Source organism: Geotrypetes seraphini, chromosome 7, assembly GCF_902459505.1.
Source record: "Geotrypetes seraphini chromosome 7, aGeoSer1.1, whole genome shotgun sequence".
Lineage (NCBI taxonomy): Eukaryota > Metazoa > Chordata > Amphibia > Gymnophiona > Dermophiidae > Geotrypetes > Geotrypetes seraphini.
In genome coordinates this window covers 113,388,265-113,407,241 of record NC_047090.1, presented here as the reverse complement: position 1 = coordinate 113,407,241, position 18,977 = coordinate 113,388,265, and the positions used below count along the sequence as shown (strand labels likewise).

General features: G+C 45.0%; 1 protein-coding gene across 5 annotated transcripts in view; it reads left to right on the top strand.

Annotated features, from left to right (window-relative positions):
• The window catches only part of TTBK2 (tau tubulin kinase 2), a 192,052-nt gene that overhangs the window by 13,874 nt on the left and 159,201 nt on the right, over positions 1 to 18,977 (top strand). For 4 of the 5 annotated variants that reach the window (XM_033952141.1, XM_033952139.1, XM_033952137.1 and 1 more), the window contains exons 2-3: positions 4,270 to 4,429; positions 10,961 to 11,108. In XM_033952141.1, coding sequence (XP_033808032.1) covers positions 4,361 to 4,429; positions 10,961 to 11,108 — 217 coding nt within the window. In that variant the 5' untranslated portion in view covers positions 4,270 to 4,360. Of the gene's footprint in view, positions 1 to 3,000; positions 3,806 to 4,269; positions 4,430 to 10,960; positions 11,109 to 18,977 lie in introns of those variants that run through there. The other variant, XM_033952138.1, reaches the window with a different exon arrangement.

Here is an 18,977-nt window from a genome sequence, read left to right as displayed (position 1 = left end):
CATACAGTGTGCTTTGTGTAGTTTAATTTAGTAGTTAACCATTATGTGTTATTGATAAGATTATCTTGTGTGTGTATACATGAAAAATGAATGGAAAAATTGGTGTTACAATTAGTACTATTATGAGAGTGGGGTTTGTTGTGGAGACTGGGTGAGGACTGGCCCGCAACTTAGCCTGTGTTTTGGATTTTGTCCCCTTAATGTGACTGAGTTTGACACCCCTCATTTAACTGAAAGGCAACTAAACAAAAGAGCAGTTTAACTGCCTAACTCGGTGTCACGCAAACTATTCGGAGCCGCGGCACTCTAAACGGGGGGTCGTGGCTGGAGGGCACCCAGAAGTGTGCGGATGTCGATGCGATGACATCACACTGACATCTGTTCATGCATGAAGGCCCTGTAGACAGGCCCTGAGCCACCAGTGGGGGTTGCTCAACAGAAGAAGCATGGAGAAAAGGAGAGGGATCGTGGCTGTCTACAGGATGTGCTCTCCATGAGAGGCACGTTCTGTAGGCAATCTGCCAGTGTCACGCAGCACACAGTTTATGATTCACTGGCCTAACTGAAAAGACCTTTGCAAAAAATTATGCTATGTAGGGCTACTTTTTCTAGCTGTACTTTAAACTAATGTTAAACACTAAACAAAAACTTTCCTATGCTCTGAAATGCAACCTAAAATACTAATCTTGACTAGAACACTTTTTATAAAATCCTAGCAAAGACTCTAAAGAAGTGTATCAGAAACTGTGCTGTGGCACACTAGTGTGCCTCCTGAGATTCCAAGTGTGCTGTGGCACACTGAGGAGGATGAGAGGCACCGGCCAGCTGACTTGCCTACAGGATGTGCCTCTCGCCGCAAGGTACATCCTTTGGGCCAGAGATTCTCAACATGTGGTGCAGTGCCATTGCAGCTGCTGTCGTGCATCTCCCAGGACTTCTGCCTTTCTTGTCTTCTTGCCCTATCCCCAGACCAGCAGCAACAGCTCTGTGTGGTTTTAACTTCGCCAAACAGCTGCCGCTAGCATTAGTTTAGCCGCTGTTTCATCAGGCAGCCTCAGGGCCTTTGCTAAGCTGGCCCACTTCGATGATGCAACTTCTTTTGTCAGTCAGGCAGGTCTAATAAAGGCCCTGAGGCTGCCTGATGAAACCGCGTCTAAATGAATGCTAGCGGCAGTTAAATGCACACAGTGAGCTGCTGCTAGAGAGAGGAGGGATACTGCTGGAGAGGGGAGGAGGGAAAGGGAAGGGAGAAGGGGTACAGTTGGACAGGGGTGTAGGGAGAAGGGGTACTACTGAACATGGGGAGAGGTGCTACTGGACAGGGGGGAGGGAAGAAAAGGAAGGGAGAAGAGGTGCTGCTGTACCTGGCAGAAGGGGAGGGAAAGGAAAGCTGCTACACACTGGAGGGGCGGGTGAGATGGGGGGAGAGCATATTAGTTGTGATTAGGGTTGGAGAAGAGAAGGAAGGAAAATTGTTGCAGGAGGAGTTACAGTAATGAGAGAGGGAGAAATGGACATGGAGTGGAGGAGAGGAAGAAATGGCGCATGGGGAGAGAACATTGGTTGGGGGTGGGAAGGAAGGATATCACTCAAAGGAACAGGCAAGGAGAGAGAGAAAGTGTGCAGGAGGCTAACAGTGTTGGACTCATGGAGAGGACGAGGTGGATGGTGAGGATAGAAAGTAGAGAAGGAGAGAGGGCAGAGAGTGAAAAGTTGGAGTGATGGAGGGAGAGAGAGAGAGATGTTGGTTGGGGAGGGAGGGAGTGCCGGAGGAGAAGCATGTGCGGAGGAAGAGAGAAAGAAATGTTGGACTGGTAGGGGGACAAGAAAGGAGGAAGGAAAGGGAGATGGACTGTAGGGGGCAGAAATGGAGAAAGAAATGTTACACTTGGGGGGGGCGGGGGAAGGAGAGATACCATGGAAGGGACGGAGGGGAGTCTGGTAGCGCTATATAAATAATAATAGTAGTACTGTAGTAGTAGTAGAGAGATGCCAGACTGGGAAGGGGGGAAAGGAAGGAAAGAGATGTCGGACCACTGGGAGGGAGGGAGAGATATGTTGGACTACTGGGGAGAGAAGGAGAGATGTGTCAGACCATGGAAATGGGGAGGGAAGGGGAGAGAGAGGAAGATAAGACATGTAAAAGTAGATTTTGAGAAGAAAGCAAGAAAATTTGAATGTTAAGTTAATGCCAAAGAAAGATGCAGTCAAATTATCACAAAATCCCCTGATATAAACCAAGAAAGGTGGGTAGCACTGAAAACAAATTGCCACAACCCTACAAACGAGGGAAACAACGTTATTTGAATATATAAATATAAAATAAATGTGAGGCTATGGTGCACTTATTACCAATGCTCCTGGATTAACACATTGGAGCGGGACTGTCTCTCAAGCTACGCTGTGCACTGGTAATCAGCGCACCATAGCTTTTACTATTGCATTGAGGCCTCACATTTATTCAAATAACGTTGTTTCCCTCGTTTGTAGGGTTGTGGTAATTTGTTTGCAGTGCTTCCCCCTTTCTTGGTTTATATCAGTGGATTTTGTGATAATTGACTCTTTTGATATTCCCCTTTGGGTACTTTGTATTTTTAAAGATAGATGCAGGGCAGAAAGTGTAGAAGAAGAGAAAAACAGTCAATTGATAAGAAGGCCCTGGAAACATAGTTAAAAGCACAGAAAAATAAAGTCACCAGACAACAAAGGTAGGGAAAATGATTTTAGTTTCAATATAGTTGTTGAAATGTGTCAGTTTTGAGAATTTATATCTGCTGTGTATATTGTGCATATATGAAAAATGAATGGAAAAAAATTGAATTACAATTGGTAAAGGAGGCAGGATCTGAGGAAGAGCTTGGGTGGGCTAGGGTGGAGTTTGGGAGGTCTGTAGTTGGGGGAACTTGGTTGATATTTGTTAGACTTAGGGGGTACTTAGCTTGAAGTAGTTGAGAAACACTACTGTAGACAATCAGCTGGTGCCGGCACCTCTCCTTTCTGTCCGGCCCTCTTCCCTGCTGGCACCCCCTACTGGCATCTCAGGGCCTGTCTGGAGGGACTCAGTTCATGCTTGGACATCAACATGATATCACACATGCGCGTGATGTCATCACAGCAATGTCCATGCACTTCCGGGTACCTTTAGCCGTGGTCACTACCTTTAGGAGATGATTCTGGAATCTTCTTAGAGCATTACCTATTGCTCACAGCTCTGGAAGATTGATATGAAGGGTCTGTGTGGTGAGAGACCACATTCCCTGAGTGTAGAGAACTCCCCATCTAGTATTGAAGCATGCATGGCTAGAAGTTTTTGGTGGTAAGGGGGATGAAAAGGAGACCCCGGTTAAGATTTTATGCTATCATCCACCATTGAAGAGTGCCATAGATCTGTGGTGATGAACTAGAACAAAGAGGGATCACTGTGTTGATAACGTCCACTGTGGAATTCTGAAGTGAAGGTATATAAATGAGGTCACATGAACCGTTGATGCCATGTGAATGAGCAGGCATAACATCTGGTGTGCAGAAGGTTATTTGAGGGTGGAGATTTCTTGACACAAGTGAATGAGATTTCTTTCTGTCTTTGTCTTTCTTTCTTGTGGTGGTGATAGAGGAAAGGAAGGGAATGGAGAGAGACTGGCCTCACAGATAGAGGTTGGAATGGGTGATAAGGGGAGGAATAAGGACAAAGAGGGGTAATACTGGACAGAGTGGATAGGGACGCAGAGAGAAGATGATGAACATGGAGAGAGAAGAAATGCCCTGGCAAGAGAAGAGAGAATAAAGCAGCAACCAGACAACAAAGGTAGAAAAAGTAATTTTATCTTCTATTTATTGTTTAGAAAATGTCAAGATTATGCAATGTACATATGCAAGAGCTGGTTTAAGACATGGATGGGCCTACGAAAGAAACCTCACACATTAGCCTTAAATCTCCAGCTTAGCAGTAGCACATCTTCAGCTTTGGGGAGGGCCATCTTTGGCATATCTGCAGTCATTTCATAAGGTGTCATAACTGCTGAAGTAGACTAGATTTTGTAAAGAAGCTCTTTATGTGGTGGTAAGGAGAGACAAAAAATGTAGTACTTTCACAATAAAGGTTTCTAGCATTGTATATTGTAAGCAGGGCAGGACAGTGTGAGATTACTTGCTTACTTTCATTTCATTTATTAGACTTTTATTCATGCAAACCTAAATGGTGTGCATAACATTAAGTGCAGGACACATGTGTTAGCTATTGAGAGCTCTTATTCTGCTGTTTTTCTCTAGCTTTGGGTTAAATGGAAGACACGTCTGGAAGCCAGATTATCAGTACTGACGTACGCTCTGCATAACGGTTTTGCCATTACATCAGATTGCAATGAGTGGAGGAGGAGAGCAACCTGACATCTTATGTGTGGGAATCTTGGTCAAGGAAAGATGGAAAGTAGTAAGTATTTTTCAAAGCTCTTTTTGTATAGTATGTTAATAATCTTGTTAATTTCATATCCAGATGCTGCTGAACTGCTTTATGCAAATGACTTCTATGGCTGATAGAATTTAATGTTTAGGAATGAAAAATGCACAAAAACAAAGTAGCTAAATCAAACTTCTTTGAAGAATAATAAAGAACAAAATAAGTCATTAAATTCAAGTCAAATTACTATCTTAGGTCATATTCATAATGACTTTCATCCTCTAAATACCACATACTGTTTAATCAAATACCTTTACTGCAAAAAAAATCACAGACATCTGAAATATTCAATTATGTTCAAATTTTCATCTCCCCAAATTAGACATAGGCGTACAGTAATCCCATATTAAATATCTGAGTTGTCAAACAGTTCATATCACCCAAACTCATCATCCTTCCTGAAGAGTATATTATAGGGGGGATTGGATTTATTTCACACCTTTCTTAGAAAACCTGGAGAGCTGATAATCTAGGGAGCTGATGCCATAAAGTGTGCTCAGGCTTTGTACATAGTTAGCACTAGCTGGAATTGGGAGTGCCCTTCCTGGTAGATATCCTTTGTGATTTATTGAAAATAACCTCCTATTCTGTGGCCTTAGTTGTAGCAGCCTAAAGGTGGTTTTGGCAGTGCCACTAGGTGGTGGACTTGTTCAACAGTGTGTTTATGACAGCTTGCCAGATTATCTGACTAAATGCCTGATATAGTACAACCCATCAAGAGCACTGAGATCTGAAAATCGTCAGCTACTTGATACAGAGAAATCGCATAGTGTACGATATGTGCAAATTAAAAATCATGTTTTTCTACTGCGGGCCCCATTCTTTGGAACGCCATGACTGGTATTTTACGATTTTGTGGAAACTTGTTGCAGTTTAGAAAACTGCTCAAAACTTATCTTTTTGTATAGCCATTTCTTTGTTACCAAGATGACTAAGACATAGATTTTGTAACTTTGACCTCTTCTCCTTTCCCTGTTTTACACTTGGTCTTGCGAAGTTGTATGTATTTAAGACTGTGTATGTGAATTGTGAGCCGCTTTGGTTAAAAGCAGATTATAAATGTTGTTTTTAAATAAAAATAGCTTCTAAGAAGTGCCTGAGTCAACTTTCCTTCAGGGGTTGTCTGCTTTTTGGGGAAGACCTGGAAAAGCTGGTCAAAGAACTTGAGGAGGTTCACCCTCTCCAGCTCCCCAAGTTGCATCAGAAAGGTTTCTGGCATGTAAGGCTCATAGGTGTCCTGGGTTCAATTTAAGGCCCTTAAGCCCTTCAAGCTGGGGTCCTTTTTTGTGGTTCTAAGAGGTCATGAGATTCTGGAACTTCCAACTCTGCTGAAGGCTTTAAAAGTATATAGTGAGGGTATGTTTGCTTGGATGGGAGCAGGATGGCCCTCTTTAGCCACAAATGGGCCCATGTAACCTCGGTTCCTTGAAGAGATCAGTTAGGTTCCTGCAGTTTGCTCATCCAGTGCACAATACCTTCATGATCTCGGCCTGGATCTTTACAGCAAGCCACAGGGGATCTCATTCACTCTCCTGAATCTGCTAGATCTGGGTACAATAGGACTAGTGCTGCCTTCAGAGTTGGGGCAAAATCACTGCTCTATTTATTTTATGGTCCAAAAGAAAAGTGGCTCCTTTTGGGTCATTATTGACCTAAAAAGGGTCAATACTTGTCTCAAAATCCCACACTTTCAGATAGAGATGTTACAAGTCTCTGTCTATGGCAATCTTGTAAGAAAAATGGGGAGACCCAATGATCCACAGTGAAAACAATCCACCGATGAAAACAAAAACTGTGGCTACAGATGTTCTGAAGATAATTTATTAAACACTGACATATAAAACCATGAAAATTCAATTAAAAAAGTACAATGATAAAAATACTGTGATAAAAATCCAACCGGACCCTACACGGTCCGTGTTTCGGTGAACACGCCTTCCTCAGGGGTCCAATGGTTTGCAACCTCACATATAAAGAATTGGACTGAAAACAGTCTATTGTCTTTTAAACATGTGAGCAAAAAACACCGCAGACAAGCTGAAGTAGCAAAAAAATGCTAAGAAGGACCCCTGAGGAAGGTGTATTCGCTGAAACACGGACCGTGTAGGGTCCGATTGGATTTTTATCACAGTATTTTTTATCATTGTACTTTTTAAATTGAATTTTCATGGTTTTATATGTCGGTGTTTAATAAATTATCTCCAGAACATCTGTATCCACAGTTTTTGTTTTCATCTATGGCAATCTTCTGACACCTTCCTGGATCTTTTGAAAGCTTACCTGCATATTCCCAGCAGGGTAGGTATTTTCAGAATGTGGTTTCAGGATAGAAAGTAGTGGGTAATACCCACACAATGTATGCTGATGGTATAGCCTCTTTGATCCACTGAGATTGCCACCACCACACAAGCACCTCTGGACAACCTGAATAGCTGATCTAACTGTTGAAACACCTCAGTCGTCTTTAGATAATAGTACAAGGATCTGTGCATATCCAAACTATGCCGAAGCCCCATCTCTGTCTTCCACCTCTTGAAAAACCAAAAGGGATATTCATTGATTAATATGAAATTGAGATACCACTTTGGGCAGAAAGGAAGTGACTGATTGTATCTCTACGTTTATCATGCAAAGTATCTCTACGTTTATCATGCAAAATAATCGGAAGGGTTCTTGGCATGACAAGAGTTTGCAATTCTTGAAATCTTTCTAGCTGCACAGATGGCCACTAGAAGCACAGACTACATAATATCTTTCAATGATGCTTCCTTAAGAGGTTCAAAAGACACCTGCTTCAAAACAGAAGGCAATAAATTCAAGTGCCATGGTAGAATCACTGTCTTTGTGGGGATCTCTCCTTAATGTAGCCTCAAGAGCTGTGCCACAAGAGAAAATGGATACATGTTTTGCATCTGGATCAGGCCCTGAATTAGGAACCCTTGGTAAAATTAATGGATCCTCCACTTTGAGCCTCCTGGAATCTTTGTACCATAGTCTTCTCCACCAACTGGGCCCACCGGCTTTACAAGCTCCCAGTATCTCTCCACTTTTTGAAAAACCTAGCTTAGCAAATTCCACAGAAGAAATATATATAATAGGCTAAAGCTAGGCAATGGGTTGAATTGGTGCTTCTGAAAAGTTTTGGAGTATTTGCATTTTTAGCTGTTGCCATGAGGTCCATGACTGGCCTCACAGTCTCTGAATCATAGGCCTTATCTGCCAGATTCTAGTTTCTTGGGTCCAGTGTATTCCTGCTAAAAAAAATCCACTTAAGAATAGCCACACTGGGTCAGACCAATAGTCCATATAGCCAAGTATATGGTTTCCACAGTGGCCAATCCAGGTCACAGTACCTGGCAAAAACCCAAATAGTATCAATATTCCATACTACCAATCCCAGGGTAAGCAGTGGCTTCCCCCATGACTATCAATGGCATTCTATGGACTTTACCTCCAAGAACTTGTCCAAATCTCTTTTAAACCCAGCTACATTAACCACTCTTACCACATCCTCTGTCAATGTGATCCAGAGCTTAACTATTCTTTGGGTAAAAAAAAATTTCCTCCTGTTGGTTTTAAAAGTATTTCCTTGTAACTTCGAGTGTCCCTTTGTCTTTGTAACTTTTGATGGAGTAAAAACTTGATTCGCTTGTACCTGTTTTACACCACTCAGGATTTTGTAGACTTCAATCATATCTCCCCTTAGCTGTCTCTTTTCACAGCTGAAGAGTCCTAACCTCTTTTTTTTCAATTTAAATCTTTATTCATTTTCAATCTTACATCAAGTGTACAATCAATAAAACATTACAATTAAACACATCACTTGATAATCTTTCTAAATTGTCTTACAATACATAAAATTACCACCCTCCCCACCCATCATTCCTCTATTATTTTCCCAATATGAATAATAAAATATACCTCTCGCCCCCCCCAAACATTAAACGGTGTAAAGTTCAATAGCAAATGGTGTTTACTCATTACAATAAGAAGTTAATGGCTCCCAAATTTTATTACATTTCTTATAGTTCCCTTGTTGTATAGCTATTGTTCTTTCCATTTTATATATGTGATGTAATGAGTTCCACCAAAAATTATAATTGTCTACTGTAATTTTTCCAATTACTTGTAATATGCTGAATGGCGACTCCTGTCATTATCAATAAAAGCTTATTGTTATTTGATGATATTTGACTCTTTTTCCTCATTGACATACCAAATAGTACTGTCCTAACCACTTTAGTCTTTCCTCATTTGAGAGGAATTCCATCCTTTTTATCATCTTGATCGCTCTTTGAACCTTTTCTAATTCCGCAATATCTTTTTTGAGTTACCTGAATTCTGCTATATCTTTTTGAGTTACCTGAATTGAACGCAGTACTCAAGGTAAGGTTGTACCATAGAGTGATACGGAAGCATTATAATATTTTTAGTCTTATTTACTCCATGCTGCCTGCCCCACCTGCTGAAGTCGCTAGGGATTCCTCTCCTCCCTCCCTTCCAAAGTCAATCCCTACAATGTCAGAGCTGATGTTAGATGAAAGCTTTCTGGGTCAGCGGGGGGTGGGAAAGGTTCCCAATTATCATGCCGCTGTACCAGGCTATGGTACGCCCCCACCTGGAACACTGCATCCAGCACTGGTTACTGTACTTGAAGAAGGACACGGTACTACTAGAAAGTGTCCAGAGAAGAGCAACTAAAATGGTTAAGGGGCTGGAGGAGTTGTTGTACAGTGAGAGATTAGAGAAACTGGGCCTCTTCTCCATTGAAAAGAGGAGACTGAGAAGGGGACATGATCCAAACGTTTAAGATAATGAAGGGAATAGACTTAGTAGATAGAGACAGGTTGTTCACCCTCTCCAAGGTAGAGAGAACAAGAAGGCACTCTCTAAAGTTAAAAGGGGATAGATTCCGTACAAACGTAAGGAAGTTCTTCTTCACCCAGAGAGTGGTGGAAAACTGGAATGCTCTTCCGGAGGGGAAAACACCCTTCAGGGATTCAAGACAAAGTTAGACAAGTTTCTGCTAAACCAGAACGTACGCAGGTAAGGCTAGACTCAGTTAGGGCACTGGTCTTTGACCTAAGGGCCACTGCGTGAGCAGTTTGCTGGGCACGATGGACCACTGGTTTGACCCAGCAGCAGCAATTCTTATGTACCTCCTTGCCTCACTCTATCCTTCAGCGGCTTGTTAGGATGACGTGCAACCAGTTGTGGTTCACACTCTGCACCTAGCTGACTTAGAAACCTTCTCTCCGATGTCAGAGCTGATGTTGGAGGGAAAGCTTGTGGGTCAGCCACGTGCAACGTGTGAATCGCTGCCTGCACATCCCCCCAACAAGCTGATGAAGACAGATGGAGTGAGTGCGGCTTGAACAAGTAAGGGTACATGATCTTTCTGGGACAAAGGGAGAAAGGAGGGGGGAAGGAGTAAGGGGCATTGGAGGGGCATGATTCTGGGACAACGGCTGGAAGGCAGGGAGGGGGCATGAACTCGACTCAGAAGGAAGGGAGGTGGCCTGAATATGGGACACAGAAGAGAGGGAAGAAGGGGGCATTAACTTGGGACATAGGAGGGAGGGAATAGAAAGGGAGAATTGTTGGGCGTGAATGAGAGGGAAAGAGATGGTGGCACATGGGGAAAGGAAGAAAGAGGAAAATTTGGGCATAGAGAGAGAAGAGAGTTAGAGATGCATGTGGAAAAGAAGAATGAGAGGGAGAAATATTGAATATGGTTGTGGAGCGGGGACAGAGGGACTGATTGAAAGAGATGCAAGGGGGAGTAATATTGGACATAGTGATGGAGGAAGAGATGTGGCATGGTGCTAGAGAGGGGTGATAGAAGGAGAAATAGGCATGGGGTTGGTGGGCAGTGGTGAAAAATGCTGCACATGATCTGGGGGATGAGAGAGGGAGACGACATGGACTCATGGAGGGACAGAGAGAGATATTGGTTGGGGAAGGGAATGAGGACCAGAGGAGAGGAAGCGTGCAGGAGGCAGAAAGAAAGAAATATTGGATGCATTGGATTCAGTCAATGCAACCAGTGACTCATGAAATCACCAGCCAACAAAAGTAGGAAAAATGATTTTATTTTTCAATTTAGTCCATTTTGAGAATTTATATCTGCTGTCTGTATTTGCACTATATTTTTCTGTTTTTCTATAGTTGTTACTGAGATGACATTGCATATTTTAAAGTCATCTGCCTTGACTTCTTTATTATGTATTAATAAGATTATATTGTGTGTATATGAAAAATGGATGGAAGAAATTGCATTACAATTGGTACTATTATAGGCGTGGGGTCAGGAGCAGAGTCTGGGCAGGTCTCAGGCGGAGCTTGGGCAGGGGTACTCGGTTGATATTTGTTAGACTTAGGAGTACTTGGCTTGAAGAAGTTGAGAAACACTGTTTTAAATAACCAGTGACTAGTCAACACGGCCAATAATATTGTATTCTTCTTTTTTTACTCTTGTTTTACTTTCTCCACTTTGTTTTATAGTTGAGAAAAATAGGAGGTGGAGGATTTGGAGAAATCTACGATGCTTTAGACTTGCTCACCAGAGAAAATGTTGCACTAAAGGTAGAATCTGCCCAACAACCAAAACAAGTCCTGAAAATGGAAGTGGCTGTGCTGAAGAAACTCCAAGGTATTTCAGATGGTTTTGGTTTTTTTTTTAATCTTACTTATCTTATCCATATTTTATATTCTGTTCTAGTCTACCAGATCAGGTCTCGTTCCACCCCCCCTCCCCCCCGCTTAAAAAAAAAAAAAAAAAGACGGTACGCTCCAAATTCTTCTTGTTCAAGATCCTAGAATATAAGGTAGTTTAAAACTGGTCATACCGAGTTGATCATTTGGTAATAAACTATGTAAAAACTTACAAGGGAACTCTTCAGATCAGCATTCAAACTTGGTGCTGGTTGTTTAGTTTTAAATACTGACTGCTACAATTAAGTTATTCAGCACCAAATATTATTGCAGTGCCATTATCCAGCACCAGATATTCTTGCAGAACAGGGAGTACTGCTACCATCTAGATAGTAATGATATTCAAACTGTTTCCCTATGAGTTATCTGGATAGTGATATGAATATTGTCACTCTCCGGAAAACTTGTTCTGCTCATGCATTGAATATTTATGACAGCAGTAGCTAAGGTATTTATATATGTAGATTACCTCAAGAGTCTTGTGAACAAACTGAACATGCTGAAGTTAGTGCTCAAGTTAGTGAACTGGATTAGAAACTGATTTTATCCCAGGACAAGCAGGCAGCATATTCTTAACGCATGGGTGACGTCACCGACGGAGCCCCGGTACGGACACTTTTTCTAGAAAGTTCTAGTTGGCCGCACCACGCATGCGCGAGTGCCTTCCCGCCTGACGGAGGAGTGCGTGGTCCCCAGTTTCTTCGTTTCCGCGGAGCGAAGAAGACGCATGTGTTTTCAACGGCCGTTGAAAAACTAATTTTTGCCTTCCCGCTCGCGTATTTTCTCTTTTTTTTTCTAATTTTCTTCTTCGGATTCCCTTTATTTTTGCTTTCAAAAAAAAAAAAAAAACAACTCCTCGAGTTTTCCTTATTTTTTCAGGCCGGCCCCGGCGGGGCCTGTTGCCACCATACAGGCCTCCGGATTCGATTTTGCGGAGGCCGTGTTTCCCTTCATGCCCCCTCAACCGGGCTTTAAGAAGTGCAAGCGGTGTGCACGCCCGATCTCTCTCACCGACCCGCACAATTGGTGCCTCCAGTGTTTGGGTCCAGAGCATCGGGCTGACACCTGCACCCGCTGTGCTACGCTTAAAAAGCGCACTTTAAAAAATAGGCAGATCCAACAAAATATTTTGTTCGGTACCGGATCTGCCATGGAATCTGCCACGACGTCGACGGCACCTCCAAAGTCGGCACCGACTACGTCGACACCACCGGATCCTTCTTCGGGGTCGCTGGGCCCAGGTAAGCCAGCTAAGAAGCCTTCCACTTCTCTAGAACGCCCTCCTGCCACGGTTGCGACGCCAACCCTTCCGGCACCGCACCGAGCCCGTAAACGCTCCGCGCTCCGATATCGGTGAGTGCCTCGTCATCGGCCTCCTCATCGCCGGAGCGTAGAGCGGCACCTATGGTACCGAAGAAGAAAAAAGCGGTACCGGTGCCCCCCCCTGGATGACCGCATCGCGGCCATACTCCAATCCCAATTACAGGAGCAGCTGCAGCAACAACTACAACAACTGTTGCCGGCGTTGCTGGCCCCGCACCTTCCGGTACAGGACCGGTCCGAGCCTCGCACTGTCCCATCGGTGTCTACCCCCTCGGTACCGATTAATACCTCCATGCCGGTACTCTTGGCTGAACTGCCTACAGTGCATGCCCGTGCCGCTGCCGACCCTTCCCGGTCCCAGGAACGACATTAGTCTTCCTCACCCGGTACCGCCTCGGTACGCTCAGGCAAATCTCTCTCAAAGACCCGCCATACCGAGCCTTCCACACCGAAGTCCAGACGTGCACACCCCAACGTTAGGGACCCGGACTTATGGGAAGACTCCCCGCACGGTACCGAAGAGGACGCTTCGTCAACCGACGAAGAACCCTCCATGGCCGACACCATTTCCAAACCGGAACTGTCCTCTTTCTCTAAATTCCTTAGGGAGATGTCAGCAGCTCTTTCTATCCCATTAGAGTCCGACTCTAAAAAGTCTCAGGCTTTCCTCGATGCCCTAGACTTTGAGCAACCTCCCAAAGAATTTTTGAAGTTGCCCGTCCAAGACATCTTACGAGAAACTTTTTATAAAAACTGGGAGACTCCCCTCACTGTTCCCGGGGCCCCTCGCAAACTGGATAGCTTGTCATTCCAATCCCAGGGTTTGACAAGCCTCAATTGCCCCACGAATCTCTCCTGGTGGAGTCCACCTTGAAAAAATCTCAGGGTTCCAGTGTATATGCTTCCACCCCTCCTGGCAGAGAGGGAAAAACTATGGATAAATTTGGTAAGCGCCTTTTCCATAATTCAATGTTAGCAAATAGAGCAAACAATTACACCTTCCACTTCTCCTTCTACATGAAGCATCTGGTGCAACAACTCTCCTCCTTACAAAAATATCTTCCGGAACGTAAGGTCCCCCTCTTCCAGCAGCATATTTCCAGCCTCCTCCAACTCAGGAAGTTCATGGTTCGCTCCATTTATGACTCGTTTGAGCTGACCTCTTGAGCATCTGCCATGGCTGTTGCTATGCGCCGTTTGGCCTGGCTGAGAGTCTCTGACCTTGACGTTAATCACCAAGACCGCCTGGCTAACGCACCTTGTCTGGGTGACGAACTCTTCGGGGAGTCCCTAGACTCGACAATCCAGAAGCTCTCAGCACACGAGACCAGGTGGGACACTCTGGTCAAACCTAAAAAGAAGACTCCACCTGCTCGCCCCTACAGACAACAGTCTTCCTACCAGCGCAGGTTCTCGGCCAGACCTCTCAACCCGCCTCAGCAACAGTCTCGCCGTCCTCGTCACCAGCATCAACCTCAGGCTCGATCGCAGTCTCATCAGCCTGCCAAGCCTCTTCCTCCATCAAAACCATCTCAACCCTTTTGACTCTTTTCTCCAGGGCATAGCCAGTCTCCCACCATCGCTACCTCTTCCTCAGCCTATTGGAGGACGTCTTCAGCTCTTCCTCAGCCATTGGGAGGTCATCACTTCGGACCAGTGGGTCCTCAACATCATTCGCCACGGCTACTCTCTCAACTTCCAGACTCTTCCACCAGACAATCCTCCAATCGAGTCTGCTTCTCACTCCTCCCAATCCCTCCTCCTCCTGAGGGAGGTCCAATCCCTCCTTCTTCTCAATGCCATCGAAGAGGTGCCTTCGGACCAAAGGGGTCAGGGATTCTACTCCCGCTACTTCCTGGTTCCCAAGAAGACAGGAGACCTTCGTCCCATCCTCGATCTCAGGGACCTCAACAAGTGTCTGGTCAAGGAGAAGTTCAGAATGCTCTCCCTTGCCACGCTTTACCCTCTTCTCTCTCAACACGACTGGCTATGTTCCCTGGACCTCAAAGAGGCCTACACTCACATCCCAATCAATCCAACTTCACGTCGCTACCTACGGTTTCAGATACAACACCGTCACTATCAGTACAAAGTGCTCCCCTTTGGCCTCGCATCATCGCCCAGGGTGTTCACCAAGTGCCTTATTGTGGTGGCGGCCTTCCTCAGGTCTCACAACCTCCAGGTGTTCCCCTACTTGGACGATTGGTTGGTGAAAGCACCTACGTCTCCACTTGTGCTACAGGCCACTCATCACACCATCTCTTTCCTCCATCTCCTGGGGTTCGAGATCAACTACCCCAAGTCGCATCTGCTTCCCTCACAGCGACTTCAGTTCATTGGAGCAGTTCTCGACACCACTCTGATGAGGGCGTTTCTCCCCTCCGACCGACAACGGACCTTGCTCCACCTCTGTCGTCAGGTGCTCTTTCATCATTCCATCCCAGTCCGGCAGATGATGGTCCTCCTGGGCCACATGGCCTCGACGGTCCATGTACTTCCTCTGGCGCGACTCCATCTCCGAACGCCTCAATGGACTCTTGCCACCCAATGGTCACAATCCTCGGACCCTCTTTCTCATCCCATCTCTGTGACATCGTCTCTTCAGCAATCTCTTCAATGGTGGTTGAACTCCTCAAATCTTTCCAGGGGTCTACTCTTTCATCTACCCCCTCACTCCATGACCATAACCACAGATGCCTCCCCCTATGCGTGGGGAGCTCACCTGGGAGATCTTCGCACCCAGGGACTCTGGACCCCTCAGGAGCATCAACATCACATCAATTTCCTGGAACTCAGAGTCATGTTCTATGCTCTCAAGGCCTTCCAGCACCTTCTCTACCCTCAGATTCTTCTCCTGTGCACAGACAACCAAGTCGCCATGTACTATATAAACAAGCAAGGCGGCACTGGATCTCCCCTCCTCTGTCAGGAGGCCATCCGCATATGGACCTGGGCCACGGCCCACAGTCTCTTCCTCAAGGCTGTCTATATCCAGGGCGAACAGAACTCCCTGGCCGACAATCTCAGCCGCATCCTTCAACCTCACGAGTGGACTCTGGATCCTCCCACACTCCGCTCCATCTTTGCTCAGTAGGGCACTCCTCAGGTGGACCTCTTTGCAGCTCCTCACAACCATCACCTGCCCCAATTCTGTTCCAGACTCTTCTCTCCTCATCGTCTGGCCCCGGATGCATTCCTGCTCGACTGGACGAATCGGTTCCTCTATGCCTTTCCTCCCCTGCCTCTGCTGTTGCGGACGTTATCCAAACTACGCAGGGACAGAGCCAGCATGATTCTCATCGCTCCTCGGTGGCCTCGCCAACACTGGTTCTCCCTCCTGCTCCAGCTCAGCTCCAGGGAGCCCATTCCTCTCTCTGTGTTTCCTACTCTACTTACGCAGCAGCATCAGTCTCTACTACATCCCAATCTGTCCTCGCTCCACCTGACAGCTTGGTTTCTCTTGGGCTGACCTCTCCAGAGAATCTGTCTCAGCCTGTCCGTCGTATTTTGGATGCCTCTAGGAAACCGGCCACCCTCCAATGTTACCATCAGAAGTGGACCCGGTTCTCCGTTTGGTGTCTACTACATCATCACGATCCCACCTCATTGGCGGTGGAAACTGTACTGGACTATTTGCTCTCTCTCTCCGACGCTGGCCTCAAATCTACCTCAATTAGAGTCCACCTCAGTGCCATCACTGCGTTTCATGAGCCTATCCTCGGAAAACCTCTCACGGCTCATCCACTGGTTTCCCGGTTCATGAGAGGCCTCTTCAATGTCAAACCACCTCTGAAGCCTCCTCCAGTCGTCTGGGACCTGAATGTGGTTTTATCTGCCCTCATGAAACCTCCATTTGAGCCTCTTGCCACAACTTCACTCAAATTTCTTACATGGAAGGTGCTTTTCCTCATTACCATCACCTCTGCTAGGAGGGTTAGTGAGCTGCATGCACTGGTTGCCGACCCACCTTTCACTGTTTTTCACCATGACAAGGTGGTTCTGCGTACCCATCCTAAATTCCTTCCCAAGGTGGTCTTGGAATTTCACCTCAACCAGTCCATTGTGTTGCCTGTCTTTTTCCCTAAGCCCCATTCTCTTCCTGGGGAACAGGCGTTGCACACGCTGGACTGTAAGCGTGCCCTTGCATACTACCTTGACCGTACCAGGGCTCACCGCTCGTCCTCTCAGCTCTTTTTGTCCTTCGACCCTAACCGTCTAGGTCGTCCTGTCTCTAAACGGACGCTTTCCATCTGGCTTGCTGCCTGCATTGCGTTCTGTTATGCTCGGGCCGGTCTTTCACTGGAAGGTGCTGTCACGGCCCACAGGGTCAGAGCTATGGCTGCTTCTGTGGCTTTCCTCTGTTCCACTCCCATCGAGGAAATCTGCAAGGCTGCCACTTGGTCCTCAGTTCACACGTTCACTACTCACTACTGTCTGGATACCTTCTCCAGACGGGATGGACACTTCGGCCAATCTGTGTTACATAATTTATTTTCCTAATGGCCAACCATCCCTCCTCCCTCTCTGTTAGCTTGGAGGTCACCCATGCGTTAAGAATATGCTGCCTGCTTGTCCTGGGATAAAGCACAGTTACTTACCGTAACAGGTGTTATCCAGGGACAGCAGGCAGATATTCTTACATCCCTCCCACCTCCCCGGGTTGGCTTCTTAGCTGGCTTAGCTTAACTGGGGACCACGCACTCCTCCGTCGGGCGGGAAGGCACTTGCGCATGCGCGGTGCGGCCAACTAGAACTTTCTAGAAAAAGTGTCCGTACTGGGGCTCCGTCGGTGACGTCACCCATGCGTTAAGAATATCTGCCTGCTGTCCCTGGATAACACCTGTTACGGTAAGTAACTGTGCTATCTGGAGGATGACAGAGAGAGGTGGTAAATGGAATTCACTCAGAAGAATGTGAGTAGTGGAGTGCCTCAGGGATTGATACTGGGCCTGTTCCGTTGAGTATATTTGTGAATTAAATTGCCAAAGGGTTAGAAGGAAAAGTTAAGATTATACACATCGATCTCGCACACATGGAACACTCTCCAGAATTGATTATATACTTACTACAAAAAATACCTTCCTTAATATAGATTCGGTGACCATTGGCCCCTCTGTAATTTCAGATCATTCTATGGTCTGGGTAGATGTGAATGTGGGCTTTGGTTTGCGGAACCCAGCTCGTTGGCATTTCCCTAGTTAATTGTTTATGGATGCTCCTTTTAAAGACTACCTAAAACTAAACTAAAGTTTAGCTTTATATATCGGGTCATCAAACTAAGGAAGCTCGACTGAGTTTACAACAATGAAATAGGAACTGAAAAAGATAAAAATAGAAGTTTCAAAAAGATTAATTTTCAAAATGTTTAGCAAATAGGAAAGTTTTTAGAAATTTACGAAAAGATTGGAAAGGATTGGGGTTCCTCAGAGTTAAGGGGAGTTCATTCCATAGTTGCGAAAGTTTAAAGACCAAAGATTGACTAAAGATCTTAACTCCTTTAATTCCTTTTCTGGAAGGAAGGGAGAGTTTAAATTGTTGGATGCCTCTTGCATAGGAGAATCTGTAAACGCTCCATAATAAAGGAATGAGGGGCATAAAAATACCATGTAAAATTTTAAGAGATACAAGCATATTTGAATTGAATTCTAAGGTAAACCGGGAGCCAATGAAGACTCGGGAGCAAAGGGTTCACAAGGTCAAATTTACTTTTTCCAAAAATCAACTTTGCATCAGTATTCTAGATTAATTGTAATCTTTGGAGACAGATCTTTGTAATGCCAAAATAAATAGCATTACAATAATCTAGTCGGGATAATATGATTGATTGAACCAAAACAGAGAAGTGTTGATGATGAAAAAGATGTCTAATCTTCCTCAACATTCGTAAACTAAAAAAGCACTTCTCGAGCAAGGAATTTATTTGATCTTTAAAGGTAAGAGAGGAATCAAAAAGGACTCCCAATATCTTAGAAGAGAACTCAATCTGCAAAGAGGCCCCAGATTCCAGAACTACAGTAGGAGGAAGACAGTCAGGTTTTGGGCCTAACCATAGTTTAGTTTTAGTTGTATTAAGCTTCATCTGGACAGATATAGCCCAAGCTTGAAGTTTGGAAATGCAATGATTTACTTTAAGAATTAAATTGGTAATATCTGAATCAATCTCAATCAGTATAAAAATATCACCCGCATAGGTGAACAGCGTTTCCCAAGCTGACAACTTAAAGGTATTCAGTGTAGTCATATAGAGATTAAATAAAATTGGAGAAAGCGGAGAGCCCTGGGGAACCCCACAAGGAGGCTGCCAGGAATTGGACATATCACTGTCAATATTAACTGAATAAGATTGAGACAGTAGAAATTTAGAGAACCAATCCAAAACAACCTGATGAAAGACCTATATCTGAAAGTAAATGAAGTAAAATGTTATGATGTACTTGATACAGAGAAATCGCATAGTGTACGATATGTGCATACTAAAAATCAT